The sequence below is a fragment of the Mustelus asterias genome, chromosome 7 (genome assembly GCF_964213995.1).
Source record: "Mustelus asterias chromosome 7, sMusAst1.hap1.1, whole genome shotgun sequence".
Lineage (NCBI taxonomy): Eukaryota > Metazoa > Chordata > Chondrichthyes > Carcharhiniformes > Triakidae > Mustelus > Mustelus asterias.
In genome coordinates this window covers 130215711-130233753 of record NC_135807.1, presented here as the reverse complement: position 1 = coordinate 130233753, position 18043 = coordinate 130215711, and the positions used below count along the sequence as shown (strand labels likewise).

Genomic DNA, 18043 nt, shown 5'->3' with positions numbered 1-18043 from the left:
TCCTTACCTGATGTGGCCCACATGTGACTCCAGAGCCACAGCAATGTGGTTGACTCTCAACTGCCCTCGGGCAACTAGGGATGGACAATAAATGCTGGTCAACCAGCGACGCCCATGTCCCATGAACGAATTTTAAAAAATCCCAGGAACATGTCACCCTTCTTCCCTTTGTCATCTCTGGAATCTTTCCTCTCTCTCCTTCACTATTTCTGGAATTTCGCCCTTCCTTCTCCATCTTTTGTCAACCCTGGACTTGCCTTCCATTCTCTTCTTCATTTTGCTGACCACCATATGTCCAGAATGTTGACTGCTGTCAAAATTCACTCACTCTCCAGTGTCCTTGTTGTCTGAGGGTAGCTCATCATAGCCAAGCCATGATACCACTTTGGGGCAAGACAAGGAGGCAGTCTCCAGGAACTCAGCAAGTACATAAGATCATGCCGGCGGCACGGTGACACAGTAGTTAGCACTGCTGCTTCATAGCACCAGGTACCCAGGTTCCATTCCTGCCTCGAGTGGCTGTCTGTCTGGAGTTTGCACCTTCTCCCCGTGTCTGCATGTGTTTCCTCTGGATGCCCCGCTTCCTCACACAGTGCAACGATGCACAAGTTAGGTAGATTGGCCATGCTAATAGTGCCCTTTAATGTCCAAAAATGTGTAGGTTGGGAGGATTAGTGGGGTAAATGTGTGGGGTTACAGGGATAGGTCAGGGTGTTGGCCTGGATAAGGTGCTCTGTTGGAGAGTTGGTGCAGGATTGATGGGCTGAATGGCCTGCTTCTGCACAGTAGGGATTCTATGATAATGAATTGGAGTAAGGGTAAGCCATTCAGCCCATTGATTCTATCCTGCCATTCAATAGGATTGTGGCTTACTTGGCTGTAGCCTTAATGCCACTTTCTGGCCCATTTCCCCAAAACCATTGACCCTGTGGATCAAAAACCTGTCTAGCTCAGCCTTGAATATTCAATGACATAGCTGCCACTGCTCTCTGAGGAAGAGAATTCCAATGAGTCACATTCAGCTGAGAGAAGAAATTCCTCCTATCTTCTTCCTAAAGTGGTAAACACCTAGATTTCCCCATGAGAGGAAACATCCTCCCAACATCTACCCTGTCAAATCCTTTATATGTTTCAGTAAGGTCACCTCCTATTCTTCTGTGCTGGTTGAGTATCGGCCCAATCTTTTTCCATTGGCCAACTCCTTCAGCCCAGCCTAGTGAACCTTCTCTGAACTGCTTCCAACCCAAGTATATCCCCCCTTAAGAAGGAAGACAGGTGTGGTCTCCAAGTGTGGTCTCATCAATGCTCTACACAATTGTAGCAAGATGTCCCTACTTTTATATTCCATTGCCCTTGCAATAAAAGCCAAAATAGGATAATGAGGTGGCACAGTGGTTAATGCTGCTGCCTCACAACATCAGGGACCCGGGTTCAATTCCCAGCTTGGAACCTGTGCGAAATCTGTATGTTCTCTGTGTGTCTGTGTCTGTGTGGGTTTCCTCCGGGTGCTCCGGTTTCCTCTCACAGTCCGAAAGATGTGCTGGTTAGGTGGGTTGGCCATGCTAAATTCTCCCTCAGTGTACCCGAACAGGTGCCAGAGTGTGGCGGCTCAGGGATTTTCACAGTAACTTCATTACAGTGTTAATGCAAGTCTACTTGTGACACTAATAAATAAATAATATAAATAAATAATTATTCATAAGTTCATACGATACGGGAGCAGAATTAGGCCATTCGGCCCATTGAGTCTGCTCCGCCATTCGATCATAGCTGATATTTTTCTCATCCCCATTTTCTTGCCTTCTCCCTATAATCTTTCAACCCATTACCAATTAAAAATCTGCCTAACTCCTCCTTAAATTTACTCACTGTCCCAGCATCCACCGCACTTTGGGATAGCGAATTCCACAGATTCGCAACCCTTTGGGAGAAGTAATTTCTCCTCAACTCTGTTTTAAATTTGCTACCCCTTATCCTAAGGCTATGACCTCTCGTCCTAGAATGCCCCACAAGAGGAAGCATCCGCTCCACGTCTACTTTATCCATACCGTTTATCATCTTGTATACCTCAATTTGATCTCCCCTCATTCTTCTAAATTCCAGAGAGTATCGGCCTAAACTGTTCAATCTCTCTTCATATGACAAACCCCTCATCCCTGGAATCAATCTAGTGAACCAATATTCACCAATAATTTCTTGCTATTAACTAGTATGGACAAGTAAGTGACACCTCGATTAAACTGCGCACTGTTGCTACTCCACAAACTCCAATTTACTCCCTCTGAAACAAATCCCTTGTTTTGACTTGAGCCAATTCAGATCTAAGCCTACATGGATGTGAATGTAAAACCAAGAACATGGCGTCCACTTACTATAGTGAAGTTGAAACCTGAGTTGGGAATATGAATATGCTGGATGGAATTTTCCTGTCCCGCCCTCCGTGGGAATCGTAGTGGGCGGGATGCGAACCATGCAAACATCTGTTGACCTCGGGTGGAATTTTCCAGTCTTGGAGGCGAGTGCAGCCGGAAAATCCCACCCCATATTTGCAAAGTTCATCAGCTTGCTTACCGATATCACTCATTGCTATGATATTACAACACGGTGGCTCAGTGGTTAGCACTGCTGCCTCACAGCTCCATGGACCCGGGTTCGATCCCGGCCTTGGGTGACTGTGCGGAGTTTGCACTCTCCCCGTGTCTGTGTGGGTTTCCTCTGGGTGCTCCGGTTTCCTCCCACACTCCGAAATGTGCCGGTTAGGTGGATTTGTCATGTTAAATGCATGGGGTTATGTGGATAGGGTGGTGGGATGGGCCTGGGTCACATGTTCTTTCAGAGAGTCGGTGCAGACTCGATGGGCTGAATGGCCTCCTTCTGCACTGGATGGATTCCATGGCTCTCTGGTACCCTAGTTGGGGCAAAACCAGTGATTTAGACCACATGCATAGAGGAAAAGAAAACAAATTTCATTTTTTGGTATTGAAAATTGTTCTAATTATCCACTGCATCCCATTGTACATTGTGGAAAACAACACCTGTTTGTACTGACATATTTCCGAGTGTAAGTCCTGCTCCATAAGCCAGCTTGCCTGATTGATAAACATCATTACCTGCCTGTGCGTGCTATTCATCAACTGAATCTGAGGTGGAATAGCTTAATAACAGCATTGGGCATTTTCCCAGTGGTTGAAGAAATGTTACCCTTTCCTGGCCTACACTAGTCTATATTCCAAAATAAAACAATGAAACTCCACATCAGCATCTTTGAACAGATGGCACCTTCCACACGTCACAGTGAACTTGTATAAGCACAGTTAATTCCAGGAATTTGATTTAATTTTGGCCTTTGCAACAAAAGATTCCCTTTTATTATTCATTCTTTTTATGTGGGTGTCGCTGCCAAGGTCAGCATTTATTGCCCATCCTTAGTTGCCCTTGAGAAGGTGGTGGTGAGCTGCCTTCTTGAAGCGCTGCAATCCCTGAGGTGTAGGTACACCCACAGTGCTGTTAGGGAGGGAGTTGCAGGATTTTCTTGTCGTTATTTTCTCTTCCTTACCATCCCTCAAAGGATTTGTGCGGAGTCTTGTTCATTTTAAACACCTTCATTTAAAAACTAAGTTAAAAAGCTGAATGATTTGATTTGATTTAATTTGATTTGATTTATTATTATCCCATATATTAGTATACAATGGAAAGTATTGTTTCTTGTGCGCGATAGAGACAAAGCATACCATTCATAGAATACATAGGGGAGAAGGAAAGGAGAGGGTGCAGGTGTCAATGTCATAGCGAGGGTGTAAAGAAATTAAAATATAAGGTAGGTCCATTCAAAAGTCTGATGGCAGCAGGGAAGAAGCTGTTCTTGAGTCGGTCAGTTCATGACCTCAGACATTTGTATCTTTTTCTCGACGAAGAAGGTGGAAGGGAGAATGTCCGGGGTGCGTGGGGTCCTTGATTATGCTGGCTGCTTTGCCAAGGCAGTGGGAAATGTAGACAGAGTCAATGGATGGGAGGCTGGTTTGCGTGATGGATTGGGCTACATTCACGACCCTTTGTAGTTTCTTGTGGTCTTGGGGAGAGCAGGAGCCATACCAAGCTGTGATACAACCAGAAAGAATGCATTCTATGGTGCATCTGTAAATGTTGGTGAGAGTCGTAGCAGACATACAAATTTCCTTAGCCTCCTGAGAAAGTAGAGGCGTTGGTGGGCTTTCTTAACTATAACATCGGCTTGGAGGGACCAGGACAGGTTGTTGGTGATCTGGACACCTAGACGTGATCCCCACAGGACTGGTGGGGTTGAGTCGGAGCAGGACTCCTGTTTTTGGTAACCCCAGCACTCACCCAGCTATCACTTCATGGCCGCGATGCTGACGTGTAAAATGCATCTTGTTTCCTGGCTTCACACCCTTCTGTGTTTCCGTAAAGCACGCGTCTGCTTCTTAGGATTCTCAGTGAGGCGAGAGATGTTAATGCTGAGAAAGAATCTTTACGGCAGGATAGACAGTTTGTTCCGTAAATCACCGATGGCTGCTTCAGTGAGCAGCCGTGGTGTAGAAGGATAGAAACAGGAGGAGGCCATTCGGCCCTTCGAGCCTGCTCCGCCGTTCATCACGATCATGGCTGATCGTCCAACTCAATAGCCTAATCCTGCTTTCTCCCCATAACCTTTGATCCCATTTGCCCCAAGTGCCATATCTAGCTGCCTCTTGAATACATTTAATGTTTTGGCATCAACTACTTCCTGTGGTAATGAATTCCACAGGCTCGCCACTCTTTGGGTGAAGAAATGTCTCCTCATCTCCGTCCTAAATGGTCTACCCTGAATCCGCATAAAGCCGCCCAGGAGCGATGGCCCCCCACAACATAACTGTTCCTCTTATCCACCGTCCCCCCTGCTACCAAAACCGAACGCGACCCTCTGCCCCACTTCCCCCCAATCGATCGCACGCAGAGTGGCAGCGGACCTCCCTTCCCCCCCGCCAGAGAATGATCTGGCCCTCCTCCCTCTTCCTCCCCCCCGCCCCCCCGCCCAACAGGGAACAAACTGGCCCTCCTCCCTCTTCCTCCTCCCCCCCCCCCACCCCACCAGAGAATGATCTGGCCCTCCTCCCCTCCACACCCCCGCTCCCGCCCCCCCACACCCAAAGAGAACAAACTGACCCTCCTCCCTCTTTCTCACCCCCCCACCAGAGAATGATCTAGCCCTCCTCCCCCCCCTGCACCACCCCTCGCACCCCCCCCCACCAGAGAACGAACTGGCCCTCCTCCCTCCTCCTCCCCCTCCCCCCACCAGAGAACGATCTGGTCCTCCTCCCCCCCCCTGCAACCACCGATCTGAGTCAGAGAGCCGTTGGAAGCTCTGAACTTACCTCCTCAGAAGCTGGAGCGCCTGAAACAGACTTTTGCGGATCATGTCTATTTTGCGCTGAATCTGGATGGGCGAACAATGGTAAAGGAAATGCAGGCAAGTTTGGGTGTCCAGCCCATTAATTCAATTTAAATGCATGCAAATACATTTAAATTGACGTCACGACCGTTTCAGGCGCGGTGCCGATTGTGGCCATTTTGGGCGCTTGGCAAAGGGGGAACGGGCACGGAGGCAGTCGCAAATCACGCTACTCGCCTCACGCCTGACTTTACCAAGCTTTCGTGCCCAAAAACGGACGCAACTTGCTGGTAAAATTGGGCCCAATGAGTTCAAACTTCACGACAACAGTTTGTGAAAATGAATTCAGTGGACGTAAATATTGTAATTTATGGGTGAGCACCCGAAAAACCCAACTGGGGAGGCGATGGCCTAGTGGTATTGTCGCTAGACTATTAATCCAGAAAATCAGCTAATGCTCTGGGGATCCAGGTTCGAATCCCGTCACGGCAGATGATGGAATTTGAATTCAGTAAAAAATATCTGAAATTAAAAGCCATGAAACCATTGTTGATTGTTGAAAAAAAACTTGTTCACTAATGCCCTTTAGGGAAGGAAATCTGCTGTCCTTACCTGGTCTGGCCTACATGTGACTCCAGAGCCACAGCAATGTGATTGACTCAGGTGACACAGTGGTTAGCACTGATGTCTTCATACGCAAGAGACCCAGGTACAAATCCGGCCTTGGGTCACTGTCTGTGTGGAGTTTGCACTTTCTCCCCGTGTCTACGTGGGTTTCCCCCGGGTGCTCCGGTTTCCTCCCACAGTCCAAAGATGTGCGGGTTAGGTTAATTGGCCATGCTAAATTAACCCTAGTGTAAGGGGAATTAGCAGGGGAAATGTGTCGGGTTACAGGAATAGGGCCTGGTGGGATGTGGTCAGTACAGACTTGATGGGCTGAATGGCTTCCTTCTGTACTGTAGGGATTCTATGATTCTCAACTGTCCTCCGAGGGCAACGAGGAATGGGCAATAAATGGCCAGCTAGCGACGCCCATGTCCCACGAACGAATAAAAGAAAAGAATCCCAACCATGGATAAAAGGTACCCATCTAAACGAGCCCATTGATAAGGACAAAATACAAAGGACAAAAGGGGCAAATTAGCATGGTCAATCCAACTAATTTGCATATTTTTGTCTCTTTGTCAGCATGTAGTGCCTGTGCCTTATCATTCCATGGCAGGGCATGTTGGAATGTTATCGTGACCAATCTTCCTATGACCTTAAGATGTCCAAATGGGGTAGGCAGGCCGATTCCAATCACCAACCCTGACCGGTCGAAATTTGTGAATCTAAATCTGCTTCAGAGTATTGAACATATTCATATTTGAATACAAATAACCTTTTTAAGTAAGATACAGAATGGCTTGAAGCTACAACAATTGGCAGAAAATGTATAAATTATTTGTGCCTTTATTATTTACCCTTTAATTACACACACCGATGACATGGGAAGGAAACCTCAATATATATTTCATTAACTGTAAGGTCATTAGGAAATGATGCTGTTGGGAAAATCCATACCACACTGTATTTTGGAGAAGTTGTGAGCATGTTTTATTAAATATAATTGATCATTCAGAATTACTAAATTACTTACTGGTTGCTGTTCATTTCACTGGGGTGGGTGTTAAGGTGAACTCCGTCGTTTCATCAATACTATTTAATTTATTTAATTTATTAAATAAGCAGGCTTGAATTTTTAAATGATAGTTAATTGGAAGAATTAATTGAGTATCCTGATATTTCATCTACATTTGCAATGCTATCTAAACATGGAAATCTTAAAACACTTCTTCGTTACAAATACTGTGACAGTGTCTTCACTTTGGGAACTTTCGCAAACCTGTTTCCAAAACTCCGTTCATTTGGAGAAGTGATTTTGATCTCTCTCTAATTTGCACTCAACTCCATGGCCGAGATTTTATGACCTCGCTCAGGCGAGGCTGGTAAAATCCCACCCGAGGCCAACGGAGAATTCCATTCTGCGAGCCGTGCCCACCCCGATTCCGGGGCGGGGTGTGGCGGTAAAATTCCGGCCCATGCGCGTATAGGGTGGCACGGTGGCACAGTGGTTAGCACTGCTGCCCCACAGTTCCAGGAACCCAGGTTCGATTCCGGCCTTGGGTGACTGTGTGGTGTTTGCATGTTCTCCCCATGTCTGCAGGGTTTCCTCCCATAATCCGAAAGACGTGCTGGTTAGGTGGATTGGCCATGCTAAAATTGCCTCTTAGTGTCTCAAGATGTGGAGGGTTGATGGATGAACCATGGTAAATGTGTGGGATTATAGGACAGGCTGAGGGAGGAGGAGTGGGTAAACACTCAGTCCAAGAGTTAGTGCTCACTCAATGGGCCGAATAGCCTTTCTTGCACGGTGGCATTCTATGACTCTCTGAAAATATTGGGATAAATGGATTTACTCTGCACATAATTGGCGCTTAAAAATCCATAATGTTTGATGCAGGATACGCAGATTTTGGGTGAAGAAACCAGCACAACCACGCGGTAACCCTACACCACTTTGTCCACTTATCATAGAATCCCTACACTGCAGAAGGAGGCCACTCGGCCCATCAAGTCTGCACCAACCACAATCCCACCCAGGCCCTATCCTCTTAACCTCACGTATTTACCCTGCCAACCCCCCTGACACTATGGGTCAATTTATCATGACCAATCAACCTATCCCGCATACCTTTGGACCGGTGGGAGGAAACCGGAGCACCCGGAGGAAACCCACGCAGACACGGGGAGAATGTGCAAACTCCACACAGACAGTGACCTGAGGTCGGAATTGAACCTGGGTCCCTGGCGCTGTGAAGCAGCAGTGCTGACCACTGTGCTACCGTGCCACTTCATAACATTCACTTCATAGTAGCACGAGATGGCAATGTCTGCATAAAGCACTTTAAAACACTCTATTGTGGGGTGGGAGTAGAATTGCTACATGAAGCAAAACCTATGTTCCCCCACTTTCTATGACATGCTAATCTTCCAGTATATCATTTTGTAATAAACTGTGGCGTGTCATTAGAGTAAGAAAAAAAACACACAAACACTCCAGATCAATATGCAGCACACGTTTTGGCTCACTTACTCACCTCACTGAACTAAATGTTTTTTTTTTGTGAAGTGGGGATTATTGAAAGTGACATTCACTAATCAATGATTTATTTATGGTAACGCTGGAAAGCTGCATCGTTAAAATGTGTTAAATGTTAAATCTGTATTTTCAGTGTGTTTCTGTTAGGATAGTCAATAGTCAAATAGCGTAGCTGATAACATTGGCTCACACAGATCCATAATGTTTTAAATTATGTGTATCTAACAATGAATGATAGTAATACCAGATTCGGGTACACTTTGTTTTCAAAGAATCCCTGCTGTGCAGAAGGAGGCTATTCGGCCCATTAAGCCTGCACCGACCATAATCCTACCCAGGCCGTGTGATGACTTCAATCAGGCCATTGAGGTTAGCCTATTGGAATATGAACTCCCTGATTAAGGAGTCATGGATTCATAGAGGTTTACAGCATGGAAATAGGCCCTTCGGCCCAACTTGTCCATGCTGCCCCATTTTTAAATCCCTAAGCTAATCGCAGTTGCCCGCATTTGACCCATATCCCTCTGTACCCATCTTACCCATGTAACTGTCTAAATGCTTTTTAAAAGACAAAATTGTACCCGCTTCTACTACTGCCTCTGGCAGCTTGTTCCAGACACTCACTACCCTCTGTGTGAAAAAATTGCCCCTCTGGACACTTTTGTATCTCTCCCCTCTCACCTTAAACCTATGCCCTCTCGTTTTAGACTCCCCTACCTTTGGGAAAAGATGTTGACTATCTAGCTGATCTATGCCTATCATTATTTTATCGACCTCTATAAGATCACCCCTCAGCCTCCTACGCTCCAGAGAAAAAAAGTCCCAGTCTATCCAGCCTCTCCTTATAACTCAAACTATCAAGTCCCGATAGCATCCTGGTAAATCTTTTCTGCACTCTTTCTAGTTTAATAATATCCTTAATTGAGTCAATTGATGGGCCAGTCAGGGAGTTTTTTCCTTGTATTGAACCAGGAGTGTCAGTTCCTCTGGCACTCCCGAAGGTAGACTGTTGACTGATAGCACTCTGTGTACTGCTGTTGGAATTGTACATAAAGGGATTTTGGCGAAGGGACTTCTGCCTCCGAAGACTTATTACAGGCCCCATCCCCGTAAGCCCACGTATTTACCCTGGTAATCCCCCTGACACTGACGGACAATTTAACATGGACAATCAACCTAACCAGCACATCTTTGGATTGTGAGAGGAAACCAGAGCACCCGGAGGAAACCCACGCAAACACGGGGAGAATGTGCAAAATCCACACAGACAGTGACCCGAGGCTGGAATTGAACCTTGGTCCCTGGCGCTGTGAGGCAGCAGTGCTAACCACTGTGCCACCATGCCGCCCGACTTTTATCATGGAAACCCACTGTTTATGCTGGTATTGAATATTAATTGATGTAATGTCCTATTATTTTATCAGAACTTGGTGGTGGTGTGTTACAGTTCAGTCAGTGTATCCGCACTTTTACCTGGAGACTGTAGTCTGGAGCTATGGATAGGTGATGGTGGCACGTCTAATATTCCTGGTTGGGCCAGGTATCCCTCCCACTCTAACTGCCAACCATTGGCATGTGTTGGGAGGATTTGGAGGTTGATTATTAAGCATTTTTACTGTGTGGTGAATGCACCTTCCTTGGCCATTGAATCCTGTAATGGGACATGAAGCCAGAGCTGAGGCAGAGACACTGCTCATTGCACCACAGGACTTCCCCATAATCTCCTGGCTATCTCAGATTTCCATCTGTTTCTTGTTGGGCAGTTTGAAATTGTTGGTCTCCTCAGCTCTCAAATAATGGAATTTATATCGCAAAGGGGGTTATTTCAGTATTTTATCTATGTGAAGCTAAGTACTGCAAGTCCATAAGGCCATAAGATGTAGGAGCAGAATTAGACCATTTGGCCCATTGAGGGCGGCACGGTGGCACAGTGGTTAGCACTGCTGTCTCACTGCGCCAGGGATCCGGGTTCGATTCCCGGCCTGGGTCACTGCCTGTGTGGAGTTTGCACATTCTCCCCGTGTCTGTGTGGGTTTCCTCCAGGTGCTCCGGTTTCCTCCCACAGTCCAAAGATGTGCAGGTTAGGTTGATTGGCCGTGATAAATTGACCCTAGATTCGGGGGGGATTAGCAGGATAAATATGTGGGGTTATGGGAATAGGGCCTGGGAGGGATTGTTGTCGGTGCAGGCTCGATGGTCCGAATGGCCTCTTTCTGTACTGTAGGGATTCTACAAGTCTGCTCCGCCATTCAATCATGGCTGATAAGTTTCTCAACCCCATTTTCCTGCCTTTTTCCTGTAACCTTTGATCCCCTTACCATTCAAGAACCTATCTTTCTCCATCTTAAATACACTCAATGACCTGGCCTTCACAGCCTTCTGTGGCAATGAATTCCAAGATTCACCAGCCTCTGGCTGAAGAAATTCCTCCTCATCTCAGTTCTAAAGGGTTATCACACAGACTTGGCTGAATTCTCCTCTAACCTGCCCTGGTCTGACTGCTCTTGTATTAATGATTTTGCCAGATGTCTTTGACAAAATTTCAAAAACTCCTTGACCTCTTTGCAGAGTTTTCCATTTTTAAATTTATTTCAGTTTTGGATTTACCACTCACTATCTATAGCTGATCTTGCTCTTTCACCCCCTGATTCCCCTTCACAGCCGTGATGGCGTGACAGCCATCATAGTGGAACCTGAGCACTGACGTCACTTGGCGTACTTGGGTGGCACAGAAAAAAACTCTCTTTGTTAGACAATGTTCCTTCAATCCCCCAATGGGACAGAGAAGAATGGAAAATAGGAGCAAGAATAGGCCATGTGGGCCTTTGAATGTCCTCCGGTATTCAAGATGATCATGGCTGATCCTCTATTCCAACACAATGGGCGGGATTTTCCAATCGCGCTCGCCCCAAAACCAGAAAATCCCGCCTGAGGTCAACGGATCTTTGCATGGTCCGACCCTCGCCCGCTACGATTCTTGTGGTGGACGGGATGGGATAATTCGCCCCTATATTCCAGCACTCACTCTCCATACCCTTCGATATATTTACAGTCTCGGGCTGGAATTTTACCACCTCGCTCAGGCGAAGCTCGTAAAATCCCGCCCGAGGCCAACGGAGAATTCCGTTCTGCGAGCTGCCCCCATTCCGGGTAAAATTCCGGCCTAGAAATCTATCCATTTCCTTCTTAAATACATGCAGCGACTTGACCTCCACAGCCTTCTGTGGCAGAGAATTCCACATGTCCACCACCCTCTGAGGGAAGACATTCCTCCTCCTCTCGGTCCTAAATGGGCTACACCGTATCCTGAGACTGTGACCCTTTGTTCTAGACCATCCCAGGCAAAGGAGATAATATCCGAGCAAAGGATAGTCAACTGTCAATTTTGACTGGCGTTGGATTTTCTTCATTCTGTTCTGTGGACTGTTCTGTATGTGTTTCTGTACAATCCACAAAACGTCATGAACTGTTGTTGGTGGAACTACAAGTTCTGTGAGGGATGAAAGACTCCAGTTACTCTGAAAGGCTAGACAAACTGGTGTTGTTCTCCCCAGGGCGCAGAAGGTTAAGGGAAGATTTGACACAGGTGCTCAAAATCTTGAAGGGCTTTGACTGTGAGTAAAAAAAGTGAAGAATACTTCCAGTGGCGGCTTAAGGGTTGTAAACAGAAGACACGGACTTAAGCCATTCGGCAAGGGAACCAGATGTGACTTGAGAATTTTCTTAGCGCAGCAAGTTCTTGCGATCTGGAATGCACTGTCTGAAAGGACGAAGGGAGATACTGGATTCGGTTTTTAAAAGGGGATTTGGATAAACACCTGGGAGTGAAGCCGGAAAACGCAGGGAGTGGGACTAATAGGCTCAGCTCCTTCGAAGAGCTGGCACAGGGAGGATGGACTGAATGGTCTCCATCTGTGGTGTGTCGTCCTCCAGCAATCCCGATGCGGCCACAATATTTGGAAGGTAAATTGAACATTTGTGCTGGTGTTAATAGACTCTATTACTTCTCTGCATATTACTGAAGAAAGCGCTTCCTTATTCCAGTGGCGTTGTTAGTGGCCCTGTAAAGCGCCCCAGCAGTAATGCAATCTAAATTCCAACATCAAAAGAGTGCCAATTTTACTCAAGTGCGTGACATTTCCATTTTCCACACATTATAATCAGAGGTGATACCTAAGAAGTATTTTAGCATTTTTCTTTTTCTCTGTGAACTTTATTCATACTTACATAACATAAATATTACACTAAGTTAACAGCCTTCGGCACAGCAAAGTCAATCTATTTATGCGGCAAATTTAATAATGTGCCTGCAACTAAGGCGATGCTTAGAACCTGTTCCCAGTACTGTGCCGTACAGTCTACTCGCTTGGACAAGACATATCAGCCCCCCATATTAATAAGGGAGGCAGTGGCTGTTGTCATGGCATTTCTAGTATTTCCCCACAAGCAGCCTTGCAGTGGAACAGGGACACTTTAAGAGACCATTCACAGGACATCATTGGACATTTGCATGGACAAATGGGCAGCGTAACGTAACAGCCTGTAGTGTTATCATCTCCTGAGTGAAACTCTTCATTTACTTTGATCTCTGAAGCCTGCAGACTTAATTGAGTTTAAAAATTGGTAAGTCATGTTGCAGCTTTGTAGAACCTTAGTTAGGCCGCTCTTGGAATATAGTTTTCAATTCTGGTTGCCACACTACCAGAAGGATGTGGAGGCTTTGGAGAGGGTACAGAAAAGATTTACCAAGATGTTGCCTGGTTTGGAGGGCATTAGCTATGAGGAGAGGTTGGAGAAACTTGGTTTGTTCTCACTGGAACGACGGAGGTTGAGGGACGACCTGATAGAAGTCTACAAGATTATGAGGGGCATGGACAGAGTGGATAGTCAGAAGCTTTTTCCCCAGGGTGGAAGAGTTTAAGGTTTAAAGTGCGAGGGGCAAGGTTTAAAGGAGATGTACAAGGCAAGTCTTTTGCACAGAGGGTGGTGGGTGCCTGGAACTCACTGCCGGGGAGGTGGTGGAAGCAGATACGATAGTGAGTTTTAAGGGGCATCTGGACAAATACATGAATAGGATGGGAATAGAGGGATATGGTCCCCGGAAGGGGAGAGGGTTTTAGCTCAGACAGGCAGCATGGTCGGTGCAGGCTTGGAGGGCCGAAGGGCCTGTTCCTGTGCTGTAATTTTCTTGGTTGTTTGTTCTTAATTTTAAATCCACCACAAAAAAAACTGGCGACGAGGTAGGTGAACAGCATGTGTAGGCACCCGAAAGTAAAAATAGACATGATTTAAATTGTCGCTCCATGAAAGCTGGCGACGGAAGAGCCAAACAACAGTCGCAGCCACTGGAGGAACTGGTTGAAAAATCTGAAGGATGGAACTTTGGAAAGGGAATTGCCAGGTGCTCTGTCCGAAGTCATCCGAACAGTACTGGGGGCACCGTGAGTAGCAAGTACCCTGCAGCAAGAAACTTAGAGCTGGGGGTGTTTGAAAACTCAAAGGAAAACAGGCCGAGCTTGGGTTTGCCTTATTCTGAGGAGAAAAGAAGCAAGGTAGTGCTGAAAATCTGTGGCACATTGTGTTCACGCAGGTCCTTCCATGGAGAAAGCTGGCAGGAGTTTTTAGTGCCGTGGGACCATTTGATGAGAATGCAGAGCGTTGGAGCTCTGTATAAGTGTCCAAAGGGGCAATTTTTTCACACAGAGGGTGGTGAGTGTCTGGATCAAGCTGCCAGAGGTAGTAGTAGAGGCAATTTTGTTTTTTAAAAAGCATTTAGACAGTTACATGGGTAAGATGGGTATAGAGAGATATGGGCCAAATGCGGGCAATTGGGACTAGCTTCGGGGTTTAAAAAAAAGGGCAGCATGGACAAGTTGGTCCGAAGGGCCTGTTTCCATGCTATAAGCCTCTATGACTCTATGGAGCTCATTTACAGAGAATTTCAACTATTTTGTTCAAGCCAATAAGACAGCAGCTGAAATAAAAATCCTGAAATTCCTGAACATAATGGGAGGGAAAACATTCAGCCTCCTGCTGAGTTTGGTATACTCGGAAAATCCAGGCACAAAAACCTATCATGAAATTGTGGAAATATTGCAGGGTCACCAAAACCTTTAATCATCGCAGAAAGGTTTAGGTTTCATAAGGCAAACAAGATGAAGGTGAATCAGTGACACAGTTTGTAGCTACCCTGAAAAGACTAGCTGAATACTGAAAATTTAAAGTTTTAAAGTTTATTTATTAGTGTGACAAGTAGGCTTACATTAACACTGTAATGAAGCTACTGTGGAAACCCCATAGTCACCACACTCCAGTGCCTGTTCGGGTACACTGAGGGAGAATTTAGTCTGGCCAATGCACCTAACCAGCACATCTTCGGACTGTGGGAGTAAACCGGAACACCCGGAGGAAACCCACGCAGACACGGGGAGAACGTGCAGACACGCCTCAGATAATGATCCAAGCCTGGAATCGAATCCGGCTCCCTGAGGCTGTGAGGCAGCTGTGCTGGCCACTGTGCCACCATTTGGAGATGTATTTAATGATACCATCAGAGATAGGTTAGTCTGTGGTTTAAGGAGCAAGGCTATTCAAAAACGGTTGTTTACTGAAAGCAACCTGATCTTAAAGAAAGCTTTGGAAGTTGCAGTATCCATGGAATTAGCAGCTAAAGAAGCTCAACTGTTGAATTCGAGAACAAGATCCACAAGATGTTGGCCGAGATTCGAACAATAAAAAAGAAGGAAGGCGAGAAGTTGAAGGAAGGACTCAACAGCAAGCTGGGAGATGTAGAGGCCTTAATGGTGGGACTGCGTTTAAATAAACTTCCACAGAAGCCCTTTCAACAGCTGGACAGACCTCTGCCTGAGGGTTGGTATGATGGGGGAGAGGAAATCCCGGTTCGTGAGGCCATCTTCGCTCCCAGAATCTTGAAAAATAAATTTCTGGCCTGGGCTTCTCTTGATGGGGAGTCAGTCTTTTAGAACTGAGAAATGTCTGCACTCAGAGGGCTGTGAGTCTCTGGAAATCTCTACCCCGAGAAGAGAGCTGGTGGACCCTCAGTGGTTGAGTATATTTGGGATAGAGGGGAACAGAATACTAAGGGAATTAAGCAATTTGGGAAAGATGCTGGAAGATGGAGTTGAGCTAGACGATCAGCCATGATCCTGGCGAATGGTAGGACAGGTTCTAAGGGCCACATGGCCTTCTCCAGCTCTTATTCACAAAATCATAAAATCCCTACAGTGCAGAAGGAGGTCTTCACCAACTCTCTGACAGAGCATCTTACCCAGGCCCTATCCCCGTAACCACACATACTTACCCCACTAATCCACCTAACCTGTACATCTTGGGATACTAAGGGGCAATTTAGCATGGCCAATCCACCTAACCTGCACATCTTGGGACATTAAGGGGCAATGTAGCATGGCCAATCCACGTAACCATCTTTGGAGTGTGGGAGGAAACCGGAGCACACAGAGGAAACCCACCCAGACACGAGGAGAATGTGCAGACTCCACACAGACAGTCACCCAAGGCTGGAATTGAACCCGGGTCCCTGGCACTGTGAGGCAGCAGCACTAACCACTGTGCCATTGTGTCACCCATGTGCCACCGTGTTGCCTGTTTTTGAGATCATATTTCTTATGATCCTATGTGTTATTTTTCCAGAATCAATAGTTTCGGACAGCGTTATCATAGCCTGCGCCCAACCTACTTGAGTGCTCAAAGGAGCAGTTAATATGGGAACTGAGGAATCCATTAATTTAACAGACCCGTCTCCATCACTCCCAGCCTGGTTTCTGCCAGGTTGGGTGGCGGGGTTGGGGGGGGGGGGGGGCGGGGAGCAGTGGTGGTCGGTGGGGGGTGGGGGGGGGGGGTGGTGCAGATAAAATTGGACCCATTATTTCCACCATTTTAGGGAATGCAAAGTAAAGTGATTTTCTTCCTCTCTCTTCTGTATCCATCTCAGGTGTTTGGTGCTATTAGTGGTACACCCTTTGCAGGTGCTGAGGTGGACACGCAGATAGAGAGACAGGTGAACAATGTGGACAACGTATTGCAATTGTCCGTCCCATCTGAACTTCGAGAAAGTCAGAAGAGTATGTGAGTATTACATGTGCATCAACGGTTTGTATTTAGCAGAATGTCCCAGCATACTTCACTGGAGCTGTCAAACAATCATAGAAGAATCATCGAAACATAGAATCCTGACAGTGCAGAAGAGACCATTCAGCCCATTGGGTCTGCACCAACTCTCTCTGACAGAGAATCTTACCCAAACCCTCTCCCCCCACCTTATCCCCATAACTCCACACATTTCCAATGGCTAATCCAACTAACCTACACACCTTGGGACACTAAGGGGAAATTTAGCATGGCCAATCCACCTAACCTGCCCATCCTTTGGACTGTGGGGAGAAACCCATGTGGACACGCAGGGAACTTGCAGACTCCACACTGACAGTGACCCAAGGCCAGAATTGAACCTGGCCCCCTGCTATGAGGCAGCAGTGCTAACCACTGTGGCACCGTGCTGGCCCCAAGGTAAGGGCTTAAAGAAAATGGGGGAAAATATCATAGGGAAGAATTCTGTGCTTCCCACAAGGTGGATTCTGAGATGGGGGTGGGGGAGGGGGAAGGCTGTGGGGGGTGGGGGGGATGGATATAATTCCTTCCAGGAGCTCACCTGCCTAAACCCAGATGCAATTTCACACATGGGCGGGGCTGGGTCTCGGGTGGGGAGGGGGTGGGGAGCCCACCTGGGGAGGAGGTGGGGAGGGGATGGGGAAGGGGTGAGGAGCCCACCGGATGGGGAGCCCACCCATTCACCAATGAAGGCCCGTAAATGGCCACTTAATGGCCAATTGAGAGCCTTATCCCACCCAGACTCATTCGTTAAATCAGCGGGAGGCGGGTGCGGGGAGGGTGGGAATGTGACAGTTATATTTTTCCCCATCTAGGGTGGGAAGCGGGGACAGAAGTCCCGTCCATTGCCAATCAACATTCAAGTGAATGTGAAATGGCAGTGGGAGTTCGAAAGCCAGCGGCTGTGCGTAGGGCGCTGCCTCTCAGAACCAATCACTCATCACAATTCTACCCATAAAATCACATGTTTCACACCATCATTTAGTGCCTTCACTAAATGCGGGCTCTCAGTTAAGACAATGGTCTTAAAGACAGAACAAACAATGAAGAATTGTCATCTGCATGTGAACAAAATTTTTCAATTAACTTGTACAAAGTTAGTTGTGAGTTGGTCTTGGATAATAAAGGCTGATTTTTCTTTTTATTCATTCAATCACCTATAAGTGCTTCCAAAAGAGAAAAGGCTGGAAAATCTCAGCAGGTCTGGCAGCATCTGTAAGGAGAGAAAAGAGCTGACGTTTCCAGTCCAGATGCCCTTTGACAAAGGGTCACCTAGACTCGAAACATCAGCTCTTTTCTCTCCTTACAGATGCTGCCAGACCTGCTGAGATTTTCCAGCATTTTCTCTTTTGGTTTCAGATTCC

At 46.7% G+C, this 18043-nt stretch overlaps 1 protein-coding gene across 1 annotated transcript in view; it reads left to right on the top strand.

Annotated features, from left to right (window-relative positions):
• The window catches only part of ofcc1 (orofacial cleft 1 candidate 1), a 219054-nt gene that overhangs the window by 182590 nt on the left and 18421 nt on the right, over window positions 1-18043 (top strand). The window contains exon 15 of the mRNA XM_078216978.1: window positions 16504-16637. Within this exon, the coding sequence (XP_078073104.1) occupies window positions 16504-16637 (134 nt within the window). The remainder of the gene's footprint in view (window positions 1-16503; window positions 16638-18043) is intronic.